Below are 16,329 nucleotides of genomic sequence, written 5' to 3' on the forward strand. Positions count from 1 at the left end.
TTCCTCTCTAACAACAAACTAAACCCACACATTTTTTTCCCCTCCCTCACTCTCATATTCGAACTCTTACTATATGGTGCGATATTGCCGGTTAGCGTGTGGCTACTTGATAAAAGTCTGGCCTTGAACCTGATGAGGATTAAAACCACACATTTAAGTCAATTATTAACCTACACAACAAAGATTATAGCGTTCCGTTGAGATAAGAAGGCTTTTGTAAATAATGCAATAATACAGCAAGGTCCGGTCATAAGAGAGAGGAAAATTTGTCAAACGTTTTGAGCCGATAGAAATGCTGACCTTACAATATATTAAAAAGTGAAATGTCTGTCTTCATTTTTGATTTTTGATGCCAACTTAGTCTTTGAGGAAAAATGTCTACATTTCAGCCAACTACAAATAATTATCTTAGTTGACATGACTTATCACTCCTATGTAACGTAATTATAAGTTTTGAGTTTCTATTTACTATGACTTCCAAAAAGTAAACGTTTGGCCAACTCGTTATTTTTTGTTCAGAGAGTTTTTCAGACAGTTTTTAACACTGTTCAAAGTTTGATTGAATCAACATTTTCACCGACTTTGTTTGTTTTTTTTAATCTGTATTACAGAGAATTTGTTGGTATTGTTTGGAAATCTTATAACGTAGAAAACATTTTTTTTTACATTATGAAAGATACATTTTCATTAGCTATGAATGATAAGTTATCTGAACAAAATGAGTTGGCTCAAATGTAGGCAGTTGCCTTAATACTTAAGAGTTGGCCTCAAAAGATGCAATCATGCCTGATGAAGGTCTGTTAACCGTATTTAGAATAATTTATCAGCAAGAAACAAGACAGTGTGCTGGAGTTTTTTTTCTACTGTTAATATTAGCACCACTTAATCTTATTTCCATCTGAGAATGTACATCACCTTACTCCTCTGTCTGTATATTTTTACCATGACCACTTCTTTTCTTAACTCATAATGGACGTCCTCACTATAGAAAAAGTCACTGATTTGTCCCTGTGTCCCTCTTACCCTCTTCAGACCGGCCAGGCCTGCTGAACGTGAAGCCCATTGAGCAGCTCCAGGAGACGGTGCTCCACTCTCTAGAGCTGCAGCTGAAGCTCAACCATCCAGACTCTCAGCAGCTCTTTGCCAAACTGCTCCAGAAGATGACAGACCTGAGACAGATCGTCACCGACCACGTCCACCTCATCCAGCTGCTCAAGAAGACAGAGGTGGACATGTGCTTACACCCACTGCTGCAGGAGATCATGAAGGACTTGTATTAAGGATGTATGTCAATGAAAGAAAAAGGGACAAGTTGGATTGGATGGATGGATGGAAAATAGAAAGAGAGAGAGAGAGAGATTTTATTTTTCCAAATCATGACTTGTGAAATGATGATGAGAAAAAGCACTTTGTGTTGCTGGTAAAGAAAAGAAAAAAGAAAATGCAGCAAAAAAAAAGGGAGGGATGGAGGTTGCCGGGGAGGTTGCCGGGCAGGCTGACTGAAATTGAGAAAGAATTGAATTGAAGAACAGGAAAAGCGAAAATCAGGGAGAGAGAGCGAGAGAGACACAATCTGTTAGATCTTGTCTAGACAGCAGCATGATGTGAATAACTTGTGGGGTATGCGCACAGTCATTTAGCCATTTGCTGAGCCTGGACATTTTGTGAATGAGTAGGCTAGTAGGCCGCCAACTTAAATATGAACCATGGTTTGCACCAATCAGGGGCGAGTGCCTATGAGTGGGGGGGACTTTTCTTATTGGCAAGCTAAAGCTTAAAAACATGGGTTGGTGTTCAACACAGCTATTGATGCTTCAAGAGCCATGAGGAGAAATGTATCACTGTGAATATTTTTACCAAGTGTCACACACACTCACACAGTACAGAATGTGATGTCAAATGCGTGGCTAATTTTACATGTTGCGTTACAACAACCGTCATAAGGCAGCAGCCGTGTGTACTTGCTTCAATACCTCTGTGAATGCATGAACGCTCACACACATACACACACACACACACACACACACACACACACACACACACACACACACACAAACACACACAGAACAACACACACACACACACACACACACACACACACACAAAATCATTTTCTGTTTTGGCATCAGGGCGCTATCTTCATTTTTAATCAGCTTTATCCAAAGACAGATCAGATTATTGCCTGCAACATATTTTAGTCTCAGTCGCTAGCAGTGAGTGTGAGAATGTGTTTAACGCCCACATTACCAATGTCAGCTCTTATTAGAAAAACTGAAACAGTATACGCCGCAATGTGTCTTAAAGATTTGCTGTTTGACCTTGTATTTTGTGTGTGGAATAAATGCCGTTGAAATAAAAAAAACATTCAATATATTACACAAGTATAATGTTTAATATATAATATTCATATGTATTATTTTTGTATGGATGAAATTTTCAAAAACCGCAATTGTCTTTCTCAGCCTCTAGATGTTTTATTTCAAATTATTTTAAAAAGCGGTTGAGTTTTACTATGGAATTATTTTGTATATATGCAAAGTGTCTGAATGATCAGATGTTGTATGTTTGTGTATTTGTTTGTTCTAAAGGGGGGGGGGGGGCAGACCAAAGGATTGGATTAATACCAACGGGAGGGGCGGGGGGTGGGAAGAGAATTTTTCTTTTGTAAATAAAATATTTTCTAACTTTTTATTTGAAATCCGTCTCATGCTTGAAGTAATAAATCCCAAGTCGACTTCCAAGTGTTACCATGGAAAATGCTTTCCTAATAATGTCAGCCAGCCAAACAATTGAAATCTGTGTTTCTTTTTATGCAGCAGTCATGACATCAGCTGTCCTCCGTGTCTCTTACAAAACACTCACACACACCCTGAAGCCGAAACGATTGCAACATCTGAACTCTGGTGAACCAATGCGCCAAAAGACCAAAGTCTGTGGATATTACAGATCTAAATCAGCACGCTGGGAGGTTGGGTTTTATTATTTTAGTTTTTTAACGTGTTTTGGACACCATATTTTTATCCCATTTCACTTTTTAAATGTATCAAGAGAGAGACAGAGAGGGGGATGTGATGCAATAACAAGGTCAAACTAACTGAAGACTCTGCAGTGAGTCATCAGGTCAACTTAACATTGACTCTGAGTTTTCCTATTGTCTGGCGCTTTGCCAAGTTACTTGTCAGATGCTTCACTTCTTGTGTAAGTAAGTATTTATCTTCAGTAAAATTCCACGACTCAAGTTCGACAAATATTGGAGTCAGTGGAAATGAGATGTTAGTCATTAGAAGCCACTGAATAAGGTACAATTAAAACACCTATAGGTGATGTTTAATCAAATGATATAAGATGCATGCTAAAGATTTATTTTTGTGACCACATGGTTTTCCATTTTGATTAAAGGACAGACCAACATAAAATGTTTTCAAAGGCCACCATAAAGAATGAATTGGAAATTCAATGTTGTTAATACATTTGACAGGTCAAGACTGCAGTAAGGTTGAAAAGATATTCACAGATTCAAACTTCCGGGATCAATAACTCATAAGCAGAACATTAAAAGATTGATATTACAACACAAACAATAAAAATGATAGGTCCTCAATATGCCTACTCCTGTGGCAATCACTGGTTTGACCTGAGAGATGACAAAATGCTCAGACACTAATTCTCTGTGGGGTTTGTCAATACATGTGCCATTCCCTTTTCACAACATGTCTTCACGTGACACTTTGTCAATAGAATAAATATAAAGTCGACGGCGCTTTAAATACTCAACCGTGCTGCTTTGAGAGGAAATCCTGCACATGCTTGTATTCATTTCAACACCTTGTCTATCAAAAGATGCCTGTTAGACAAGTCCAGTTTACCCTGTGCATGCATTGTGCTATATGTAGCTCTGCTTCCTGAGGTTTTCCCACGTCCCCGATGCACCCACTTACATGTCAACAACATTGCATCTGATATGACAACATGTAAGAATTGAAACATTTGTCACATATATCCATTTTACTGTATAATGTGTGCAGACATTTGTGGATGTAAGTGTATATATATTTCTTACTGTCATTATGCTTTTAAATATTTATGTAGGATCAGGGGTTGGTGGTGAATATGAAAGAAAATAAGCCCTTTAGTTTTATTGTAACTTTACCTGTGGAATTAAAGGTGGAGTCAGCGATTCTGGAGAATGTTTGTTGTCAAAATCAGTGAAAATCTCCTTGGGATAGACTACCTGTCCGTATACTGTGTGTGCGTTGAATAGAAAATCCAGTGTTAGGCTCGGTAAACTTGTATTTAAACAAAGGCTATGTTAACAAAGGGGGCCCACCGTAGCTACTGTAGCAACATACCTGTTTAATGAGTCTATACATTCTGATTTAACACTGGATTTCCTCCAACCCGCACACACAGGTAGAAGATAATGAGGAGATATTCACTGATTTGACAAAAAAGTGATTTTGTCAACAAAAGTTCTCGAGAATCGCTGACTCCCCCTTTAATCAAAACATTATCAAAAATAGAAAAAGATTATTTAAATTTTTTTTTTTTAAATGTACATAGGCCTATGTGTAAGAGTCAAAATACATTGGGTTGCTACGATAAGGTTTATACAGTAGATAGATATAGATATAGATATGGTTATTCCGTTATTCTGTTCTCAAGGTATAAGAGGAGGATGTGTGAGCTGTAAAAAGAGGAAAAGATGATTCCAGGAGAGAGGGCCGGCCGTGAGAACGTAGCGGAGTTAAAGGCAGAAGTTTGGCCCCTAAAAATAAGCCTTTTGACTTGGCAGAAGATGGTGGTATAGGCTACAGGGGGTTTTCTGGCCCTGGCCCGGATGGTCCTCTTTGGATGGTTGATGATGATGGTAATTAAATGTGTTCTTTATGTCGAGTCAGCATATCCTCACTTTGTTACGGCCGGTCTCTGCTGACCCAACCCTGCCAAGATTCCTCCGCTAATCTGCCAAATAATTTTTCAGAAAGTGTATTTCTGCCGTTTGTCTGTCTTCGCCGGGGCCCGGGTCCAAAGATAGCGACGGTTGATTTACATAGGGAAGTTTTGTGTTTGTACGAGCTCCTTAAGAAACAGAACAGCAGCTTGGGTGTTTTTAATTCAACTTTTTTTGTTTTAGTATCAGAGAGAGGAATTTTTGACTCCCACCTGATGTGTGTGTGTGTGTGTGTTTGTGTGTGTGTGTTTGTGTGTGTGTGTGTGTGTGTGTGTGTGTGTGTGTGTGTGTGTGTGTGTGTGTGTGTGTGTGTGTGTGTGTGCGTGCGTGCGTGCATTGGGGGGATTCTTGTTTTCTGAAGTGTTACACCTGCCACTGTAAGACAAATATAGCCCCTGTCTGGAGAAATCATTTGGTTTAATCTGGTGTGTTTACACAGATCTAACACTTACACTGGATTTATATGAAGGCACTTTATGTTCTGATGATTTCTGTAGGAAAAACATTACAGACTTACAGTACAAAAAATAATGTAGAAACTGAATGTATTCTTCTTCAATGTAGAAGGCAACTGTCCGGGAAACACAGGATGTTCTGGTCTGCCTGCCGTAAATCATTGTGTTCCTGGGAGAACGGACCAGAGGAATTTATAATAACTACTATATAAAAATAGTGTTGTTTTTCGCTGATAGTCTTGTTTGCCGTTACAGGTCATTTATGATCATCAGAGGAAAGATTAGACTGTCAAAAGTTCCTCGTTGGACGGTTAAGTAAAGAATCAAAACTATACACGCAAAGATCTTAAATTGGCTTTGTTCAATTGAGATCCCTTCGACAGAGCCAATTCTCTGGATTGGATTTATTGGTCAATTTGACACTGCCAAACCTTGAAAACAGCCCGTAGTCAAACGAACAAAAGATGTTGGTGGTTTGAAACGTCAATAACCGCCCACTAACATTTTTCAGACATTGTGTGCCTTCCACTTTCCCATTATCTTTGTCAGGTGGATTTTCTCCTAGTGATTCACCCATTCAACTGACAGCTGAATGGAAAGTTAAGTGCAATTGTGTTGAAATGTGACCTGCTTTCAGCTGCTCCGTCACATGACGCAGATGAGGACATTGCTGTACTTCATTCCTTATAAAGGATGAACTAACCTTGTATAACTGCTTAGATAATGCGTAATTAGCATGGACTATAAGCATTTACTTACTGTTATGCTTAGTTCATGCTTTACTGAACAAAAGTTAACTAGGCTTCAATGCTTCATAACTGTTAATGCTTAGTTATAATTAATTGATAGACATTAACTAGACATGAATTAACTCTTAATTCCATTCACTTAGCATTAACTAACAGTTAATGAATGTACCCTTGTTGTAAAGTGTTACCTTGTAGTCTTGTGAAAGTATTTTGCCCAAAAGAGACAATTTCTTGATTTAAAGTTTAAATAAGAACAAATTATTTTCAGATTTAAAAAATAAAAAATGATTTCGAATAACAGGATAGGGTCAAATGTTTAAGTTGTAAGTATCATCATGAAACTTTGTCAGTTGATTAATTCAATTAAAACAATTATTTTTTGTAAAACATTTTATTTGCTTGAATACATTTTAAATTGTGTCAATATCTAACCAATTAAGCATAGATCTGCATGTCTTTCAGAAAACAACGTGTCTCGCCTTTAAGGAGAGCCTGGCAAGAGCTAACAAGTTCACTCTATGGTTGAAAATAATCCATCATCTTTAAAGCAGAGATTTAAAGGAGGGCAAACTCATTCCAGAGTTAAATAATGACAGAGCTTTACATATTTCCCCCTGTCAGTTTGTGGTTATGCTCAGACAGTAGCAGTGCCGCACTCCATTAGTTTATAATGAAACGGTGGCCTTACAGACAGACAGTGGTTCAGACTGACCTGGGATCCTTTAGCCTAGATTTACCCAATCAACACATCCACAGGGAGCTTCGCAGTATGCCAGCGACAACGCAAGAACGACCCACTGGTACTGGAGACACCATCTGTCTCTCCTATGACTGTCATGCAGTCTCAAGAGAGGTCAAAGCCACTTTTAGGGTCAGAATGAAATTCAAAGTGGTATTTTTGAAATACAAAATAACATTAGAAAATATTGAAATTGAACACAAGAGATAAAAAAAATGAGCGTAAAACAGGCAGAGTAATTGTTGAAATTTAAACGAAATAGAATTTAAAATACAGTAAAATCAAGCTAAAAAAAAGTTTGTCGCCATCTGTCTCTCCACTGACATGCATGAAGAGTCATGAGAGGTCAGTGCCACCTTTGGGGTCCAGTGGCCAAGGAGTGGCTAAGGCAGTTCACAGATTGCAACAGTTCAGACACATTGCAATTCAAAGTGATTTACAGGGGCAGACAAAACAAAGTTAAAAATAATTAAGACACGAGGTACTCCTTTTATTTTCTGACTTTGTTATTAAATTACTTTGATCCCATGAACTTCACTGAATATAACTTTTTTGTCTTGTTTTTCTTATTTATTGTATTCTGATATTGACGGAAAAGTGAAATTGAACTTGAAATTGTTTGACAACCGTGTTCGTTCTTTTGCAAAGTTGTGCAATGTCTCCCTCTGCAGGCTTTAAACAGGCATCTGAACCTCACCACAGCCGGGAGCCACACTGTTATATGCTGTGGTGACATCATGACCTGGCAACACAGAATATAATAGAATAGTATTGTCTTTATTGTACATGTACAGTATAACAAAATTGGATACAGTCCGTTTAGTGCAAACAATCAGAAAAGTGCAAATGTGCAAGTGTAAATAAATATAATTTTTTGAAGAGACTCTAAAACACTGTAAAAAGTATTTAAAGCGACAGAATATCCCAAGAAAGAAAGAAAGAAAGAAAGAAAGAAAGAAAGAAAGAAAGAAAGAAAGAAAGAAAGAAAGAAAGAAAAAAAGAAAGAAAGAAAGAAGGGCCCGTGGTGTGAAAACGGCTCAGGGAATATTTGATCGTTTAAAGGTCAGAGGTTGAGGTCGAGAATGGATCACGATCAGCTGTTTGCAGAAGTGAATATCCACACAAACTCTTAATTATAAAAGATTGTCCACAAACATGCATTGACTTGAAGGAGTGACTGTTGTATTGTTTCAGCTGGTTTGAGCTGAAGAGGGAGAGGAACAATAAAGGGCCAATCACAATAACGTGGCTGTCAGGACAGTGAGGGAGGCAAGTACAGTAAACAGGCCCAGCCCAATTCCTTCCCGTGGCCTTGTGGGCTTCACCAAATAAGTAGAATTAAAAGTTAAATCAAACAATCAAATCATGTGATGAAATATGAACTACTTTCAACTGCTCTTTTACATGAGAAAAATATTAGTGCAAACAAGGCCATTCTCAGAGCCACGTAAATAGCAGTTTTGGGTGGTAGGATGGTCTGGGAAGAGGGGCCAACTAGTAACCAAGAGGTCTCTGGTTCGATCCCCTGCACCGGACAGGACAGTGTTACTTGTAATACAAGTGGTGGCTGGTATAACATATACAGTGCCCACCATCTCTACCATTGTGTCCTTAAGCAGGGCACTTAACCCCAAACTGCTCCGGGCTGTACTTTTGCTGACCCTGCGCTTTGACCCCCTCCGAAGTGTGGTAACTTGAGAGGGGATATGCGAAAAAGACGAATTTCAATGTGCCTTGTGTAAATTGACTAAAGATAACTTAGCTGTTCTTTAGAAACATGTTTAGTCATATTCCCCCAGCAGCACAATCTCTGAAAGAAATGTGTTCAGCTTTTCAATAAAAACTTCAGGCTTAATTTTACAGCCTATAACTTGATACAAAGTATGAGGTGTTGAAATCAGTGCAGCAGTTCTACATCAAGAGGCCTCGGGGGGCCATTAAACTGATCAGAAAGGATTTTTCAGTGTATGTGTTTGACCCCATATGTCTCTGCTGTAGTTAGCTCACAGTTCAGTTGGATTGTTTTTGCAGAAGAAGAATAAGAAGAATCCCTTTATCAGTGCCGCTAGGGAAAAATTAAATGTTGGGGGACGGTTAAAGGTTTATTATTAGTCCACTATTCCGTGAACATAAGATCAAATGTACTGTGATCGTGTGTGGTCCACTCCTGACCCTGTACGTCATTAACACTGCTTTGCACTCTGAACTTGTAAACATGATTGAATATGTTTCAGTGTTAAGCCACATCGATGTGTATGTGTAACAATCCATCTGACACACATACTTTTCATATCATCAGCGCAGCTTGGAGTTTGAGTTCAGTTTATTTGACTTTATGAAAAGGCACACAGTATTAAATCACACACATCTACATATTTCAATGATAAAACAAAATATTTTGTTAAGTGAAAGTTCTATGGCCAACAAAAGGGAAATAATTTAGAAGTACACTTTGAGTGGTGAATTACATTAAAAACAATGGAAAGAATGCATGTAGCCTACTGCATACTGCACTCATCATAAAAGCAATTAGCCCTTTAATCCATAAAATATTGACTCACTCTATAGGTCTTATGTAAAACGAAAAAATTACACCATTATCAGAAAAATATTTTGCTAAATTCATATAACCTAGTGAACCAAAATGTAATAAGTTGTTACATAATGGATTTTATTAATATGTTTGTTACCTTATGGGTCGTTGCTACATCATGGGCTCCTACAGGGGTTTACAGCAATGCCACAGCAGTGATAGTAGTTAGTAGGATAGACATTGTGGTCTTGTTTTATCAAATAAAAATACACTAGCCTACATTAGGTTTTATGCATTGATAGTATAATAAAGTTGTATGACAGATCCAGCCAGTAGAGGGCGGTAACACATCAGTAACTAGGAGAAGAAACCGGAAGAAGCAGACCAGAAATAGCAAACCCGGAAGAAGGATTTGTTTTGGTTTTTGCTTTTGTCGCGGCGGGAAAGTTCACAGTTCAACCAGGGGAAAACACCAACGTGAATGGTAATTTTCTATTTACATTTTTAGTCTATGTATTGATTATTACGTAAACATAACTTCAGAAACCGCTATTTTTCTAGAACACACCACATTAAATGTGCTGCGTTAAAAGCTAAACATGCTAATTATACTATAGCTGCAGACAGTAACACTAAGTAAGAGTCAATATTGTCATTTTAAATCGGTTCTGTGTGAGTATGAGGCTCTTGCTCGTGTTGGTGACGTTTCCCAAAATGTTTACTTCTGCCGCTATAAAGTCATTAATTAGCCATTGTTCAGTAAACTACAAATGTACTGTAACTTTGACTGAACTTCAGTGAACATTAGTTTGCCCCTTTTGCCTACCCGCAGGAACAAATATAATAGGCTGCACACATTCATATAAATGGTTTAGACAGAAAATAGAATATAGGAAAAACCTTTCAGAATAACGATGTATTAATAACGTTGCTGTACGTACCTAAACGTAGATAAACTGGCAATGCAAAGCTGTAAAGTCCAGTCCTGTCCTCCTTGTTGTGATGGATGTAAATGTACGTTTAACTTTGTCATAGGACATGTGCAATGTCTGTTATCATCTACAGTTTATTTTATCCTCTTTTTATTTAGTGGTATTTATCTGTTAATGGGTACGTTCCTTTTAATTTCATTTACCATTTGCATGGCAAGGCAAGTTTATTTATACAGCACAATTCAGACACAAGGCCATTCAAAGTGCTTTACAGGGGCATGAAATACATCAAGATTAGACATTAGAAATTGCATTTTAGAGATGGTAAAAAAACAAAGAAATGTAGACATCATGTAGACCTATCACATCCATGTCTGTTCTGAAGTCTCTTTCCCCAAATTCGAGTTTAGATGACAGTGCATTCTTTTATTTAGTGCGATTCCATTAAATTTACTAAATGTATTTTATAATGGACGCATATCAGATATCAATAATCGCAAAAGGAAGGACCTGAGCGAAAACGTTTTCACTTTTGTTTGACCATTATGTTACATGCAAGGCTTGCTTCTGCTGAACTCTTTGGATGATATGTAGCTTCTAATGACCTGTGTGTGTGTGTTCATGTGTTCATGCTCTTAGCCTGCCTACTCACTCTTGAATTCCCTTCTCCCACCAGGTGATACGATGCCTTCCAAACAGCATGACGTTGCCGTACCGACCATCTCCCCGGTCCTCTTCATGTCTGTGGAAGGTGAGCCCATGTCTTTCTTCCTGCGCCCGGGACAAGTCAAACGCAGGCTGCAGCCGCTCATCAGCGCAGGAGGAGGGTTACTGAGCAACGTCCAGCAACCGGGGGCCATTCTGCTGATCGACCCGGAAGAGAGGGCCGCTATCCCCGAAACCACTGTTCACTGGTGGGTATACTGAACCACTGGGAAGGCCATTGTTAAAGAAATAGATCAACATTTTAAACATTTGTAAGCTTTCGGTGTCTCTCTCTGGCTCGAGAAAAGGCGACAGAAACCATTCCTGTAACTGTGTGTGCATTTTTTATGAAAAAAAGGGCAAATAATGTTAATTGTTCAAAAGAAAGTTTGAAATTGAAGTTCTGAAATACATTTAAACCCTTTTTTTTCTATATATTTTTGTATATAGTTAGCTCTTCTTAAATTGCCGTGTTGTTTAAGCCTTTATATTATTAATACCCGCTCTCTTTATTCTCCTCAGGTACGTGTCCACCCAGTACATCCTCGACTGTGCCGAAAAAGATGAACAGCTGAATTTGGAAGACTACAGGTTGAATCCCGAACCGCCGAGACAATCGGCTAGAGTCACGAGACACAAAGAGAGCCCTCCTGGACTCTATGGAGGTAGGATGGAAAGATAGAACTCTCATCCATAATCAGTGTCTTACCTTTTGCCATGCTGTTGATTCACTATTCAACCAAAATTATAAGAAATGTCTGTTGAAATCCTGCATTGGTTTTGTATTAGTTGTATTACATATGTATTGATTGGATTATGTAACTGTTGACTCGATTTACATATACCTGATGTGTATACACTCTGTCATTCACCCATTATGATTATCGAAAAGATTTTACTTTTGTTGAAGGTCAGAATCAAAGTGTTGTACATTTAGCTATGCCGTTAATTCTCATTGGTGTTGTATAAGCTGTATAATTGATTTAGATCATTGTACGTGACTCTGTTTGACTCAATTGTAATGTACCTGACGTGTGAAACCCCTCTTGTCATTCTTCCATTCTAACCAGGCCGGATCGCCTACACAGCGGAAGACGACGCGGCCATCCTGAGTTATGTCAGTAAACACAGGACGGAGATCGGAGGGAACCGGCTCTGGCAGGAGATGGAGAAGCAGAGTGTGACCGCTCACAGCTGGCAGTCCATGAAGTATCGCTACAGAGTTCGACTGGCAAACAAACAGACAGAGGCAGTGGAGGAAGAAGACACAGAGGCAGCACAGGGAGACAACAAGGTAATTTACCTGCCATGTGTTGCCAGGTTTTGAGTCTTATATTTCTCCGTATCACAACTTTATTTTTAGATACAGGTGTCAAGTCTGTACGATCTGACCCAATTCAATACAGCAAATTCAACATTTGTAATGCTTGTTTTGTTCATGTTTTGTTGGCACAGTATCAAGAGAGGTAGTGTATTGTGTTGCAATATTCTATAGTCTGTAGAGGAGGGACTGCTATTCTTGATTCCACCACTGGATGGCGCCAAACAAAAGAGAATATTCCTGTTGTTAAACTGTTGTTTTAATGCTCATGCACACAAGCCACAGACTCATCACAAGAACTGTTCATGTATAGAAGTATTGAAGTTTTTAACCTGTCTGCTCCTATAGGTGGAAGAAGGGAATACAGAGGAGGAAGTTGAAAAACCCTCCAACACAGAAGACACAGCTTCTCCTCAGACAGTGGAGTCAGACCTGACACAGATAGAAACCACCATCCCAGATAAAGTATATATACGCTTTATAGTTATCATAAATGATTATTTAACAATAGAATGTTACTCTGTGATTTAATCATTTAGGGCGAGACACTGTAGGCAAAAACATTGCAAACAGTTTTTTGGCTATTTTGCTTCCATAACATGCTTTCATACTTGTATTGATAAAAGGTCCAAAATGTACATTTAGGTTCTCCTATAAAACCAGCTTTAACCACCATTTTCTCAACATGTTTTTTTATACAATACATCAACTAAACTTTCCATAACCAAAACATTTTGAAAAAATTATAAATACAAAAAAGTATTGTTTTAATGTAAGTAACCAACTGGCAACGTTTCATGCTGATATCTTTAAGTTAAACATGTTACCCTAGTATTCACCTGCAGTGTTTTGCCTTAATTTATATAAGCAGAAATGAACCGAACACATTTGGTGTCTCCACAGACAGATGCCCAGTCCGTACCAGCTGAAAGCACCAAACCAGTGTGTGTGGAAGCTCAGACATCCATTTCTCCCAATGAAGACCCTCAAGAAGTAGTCAGCCCACCAACGAATGAACAAACCTCCGACAATGCACAAGTCGAGACCGCAGTCACTGAAACATGTAACACCCCCCAACCTGAGGGCCCTTCTTTGGCCCCACAAACAGAAGCTTGCCCTATCCCAGCCGAGATCACAGAGCCAGAAACAAGTGAACCGCAAACCAACCCCTCTCCTCAAAAAGAGATTGTCCTACAAAAATCTCCAGAGGCTATTCCCTTGTCCCTTGACCAAAATTCCTCTCCGAAAAAGACCCAAGAAAAGCAGAAGGATTCTCCCGAGCCGGAGCAACCCAATCGTAGAGTGACACGCAGGCAGCTTTCGCTCAAAGAGTCCCTGTCGCCCGAACTTTACGCCAAGAAACTCAAGACATTTTTGCCGTCTCCTCAGCCCTCCAAGAAAACTAAAATGGCCGCCAGGTCTGCTGTTCAGAAAGACACAGTGGCGGAGCAGCCATCGGCTAAGAAAGCCAGAGGAACGAGTGAGGAGGAGGGTCAACAAGAGGAAGAGAGTGAACAACCAGATGTCTCTAAACCAGCACAAGCAGGTCTGTTGTCAGGGTGGGACATTGACAAAATCTAAAATATTTAAAAAAATGTATACTAGAGAAGTTTGAGTGCTGTTTTGTGTTTTGCAGAAACAGAATCGAATGCAATGCCACAGAAAGGAGAGAAGAAAAGGGAAAAGAGAAAGTTGGGCATTATTGAGTTGGCCACGAAGGAGTTTGAAGATGACAGCGAGGTAATTTCTGAATATAGGCTCGTCGCTGGGTAAGACACTGAACCCCACATTGCTCCTGATGGTTCACAGAGCGCCTGGCATGGCAGCTACTGCCATCGGTGTATGAGTGTGTGTGTGTGTGTGTGTGTGTGTGTGTGAATGGGTGAATGTGGTGCGAAATGTAAAGCGCTTTGGGGCTGAGAAAATCGACTAAAAAGCGCTATAAAAGTCAAGTCCATTTACCATGTATGGACTGGTGCAAATCATCACCTTTTTAGTGGTTTATTAATGTTGCAAAATCAAAGGAGATGGGCATGTTGACAACTTATGAAAATGTTTTCTTGATGTTTCTGTCCCTCAGTCTGACGAGGACGAAGCTTCAGATCCCCAAAACCCAATAGAAACAGCAACAGCACCTCCTCCACCCACGTCCACTGAAGCCCCCCTCCCCACTTCAGCCCCAGCCCCTGCTGCTCCCACACAGTCCAACCCTGAACACACAGCACACACACAGGAGGAGGTAGTACAGGAGACCCAGGCCTCTGTTAACACCGCCCCACCACAGACAACCTGCTGCCCACCGACCAAGCCCGCCGCACTGGCTGTCAACGCAGCATGCAACGCCCATCAGTTCATATTTGACAGTGAGTCTCAAGAGGAGTCTCAGTCTATTATTGGTGTGAGTAATAAGCCAGCGGTGAACAAAGCAGCCGCTGCACCTTCACTGACTCAAGTGCATCTGGAAGAAGACAGGCAGCGGATCACGGAGCTGATGAACCAGACCAACCAGGTGAGCGCTAGTGTGGTTAAAACAGTGGTAGACGCACCTTCATTTGTTTTTTCGTTTTTGGTTTAAGACGGCATCCTGAGGCCATGTTCACACTTGAGGCGTTGTGTGATTGATTTGTTTTTGTTTTTAATATTAATTTAGGTTCCCATAGTAATATGTTAGACATGCTTTATTTATAGATTTATTCATTTATCATTTTTAACCCCATGATACATCAGTGCAGTAGATTTCCATTCTGGCACACATACTGTCTTGCTTTAAAATAATAATAAAAACCTGTGACAGCTTTGCCATCAACAATTCTTCTCTCATTTTCATATGGTTTTGAATATGGGCCAAGGCAAAATCAATGGAGATAAAGGGCTGATAGTTCCAGCTACGGGACAGAAACTAAGCGTGCAAGTGTGAATACAAGAGCGTGCAGTTTTCCGCACTGCAGTTTATCACGTCTATTGTGAACATGGGCACAATCATACTACAGTGAAATTATCTTTTTTTTCATGGATATATTCCGCCAACTAATTACTTGTTTTTCTCTCTCTCTCTCTTTGTCTGTCTGTCTCTCTCTGTGTGTGTGTGTCTCTCTCTCTCCCTCCCCCTCTCTCCATCTCTTCTGTCCATTCTTGGTCCCAGGACTTAGTCAATGTGACCAAAGCCCTGTTGAAGACCAGTGGAGATTTCTCTGCTGCTCTGGAGCTGCTTTTAAATCCTTCATCCATTCCAAGACCGTTTTGGAATCGCTGTGACGACGGCCTCCTGCTCTCAGCTGATCCCGAGGCCCGACAACAACTACAGCAGAAATACGGTGAGGAGGACATGGCCAAAAGAATCTACTTCCTCGAAGTGGAGGGATGAAAATATAATAGATTAGATGGAGGGGAGAATATAGTGAATGAACCCATCTGCCATATCAACTAACTCATTTAACCTTGGCGAGCTAATGGTTTGATATTCATTTCTCTGTCGCTGATAATTTCAACATGAAAACGACATTCTATGGCACTTTCCTTCATTGATGCACTTCCCGACTAAAACCTTTTAGTTATATCAAGTTGAGGCTATTATTTGTGCCATGCTCTATGTATTTGTCTTTCTGAGAGTCTTTTAAAGTGCTTTAACATTAGAATACTGCATTAGTGTGTGTTTTAATGAGTTTTATTCGATTGTGTTGGTGTAAAAGAAAATGTCTGCTTTACAATTTATAATAAATGTACTGTTCTATATGTCCTGCATTTCTTATTTTCAATTGTGGAGAAGTAAAAGTAGGAGCCTTGTAATGAACATGTAACAAAAGAAAACGTATGTATATCAAGCGCATTATATTGACGAAATACAATAATTAAATCCACACAAAAAATCCCATCTGAAAACATGAAACCCCTTTAAATAAGACGATATTAAATCGACAAACAAAGAAGCAGATCAGCCTTGATTT

General features: G+C 39.4%; 3 protein-coding genes across 4 annotated transcripts in view; 2 read left to right on the forward strand and 1 right to left on the reverse strand.

Moving 5' to 3' along the window:
* The window catches only part of pparg (peroxisome proliferator-activated receptor gamma), a 33,109-nt gene extending 30,562 nt beyond the window's left edge, over window positions 1-2,547 (forward strand). For both annotated transcript variants that reach the window (XM_080025702.1, XM_080025701.1), the window contains exon 9: window positions 1,033-2,547. In XM_080025702.1, the coding sequence (XP_079881828.1) occupies window positions 1,033-1,280 (248 nt within the window). In that variant the 3' untranslated portion in view covers window positions 1,281-2,547. The remainder of the gene's footprint in view (window positions 1-1,032) is intronic.
* Window positions 1-16,329, reverse strand: part of tamm41 (TAM41 mitochondrial translocator assembly and maintenance homolog) — a 347,761-nt gene that overhangs the window by 121,221 nt on the left and 210,211 nt on the right. The gene's annotated exons all lie outside the window — the stretch shown is intronic.
* Window positions 9,822-16,080, forward strand: terf2ip (telomeric repeat binding factor 2, interacting protein). Its single transcript, XM_080026934.1, has 9 exons — window positions 9,822-9,911; window positions 11,036-11,273; window positions 11,587-11,729; window positions 12,135-12,358; window positions 12,734-12,850; window positions 13,289-13,931; window positions 14,022-14,125; window positions 14,466-14,894; window positions 15,528-16,080. Exons 2-9 carry the CDS (start codon window positions 11,044-11,046, stop codon window positions 15,747-15,749), a joined length of 2,112 nt encoding a protein of 703 aa, XP_079883060.1. The 5' UTR covers window positions 9,822-9,911; window positions 11,036-11,043; the 3' UTR covers window positions 15,750-16,080.

Source organism: Ammodytes marinus (genome assembly GCF_949987685.1).
Source record: "Ammodytes marinus genome assembly, chromosome: 4".
Classification (NCBI taxonomy): domain Eukaryota; kingdom Metazoa; phylum Chordata; class Actinopteri; order Uranoscopiformes; family Ammodytidae; genus Ammodytes; species Ammodytes marinus.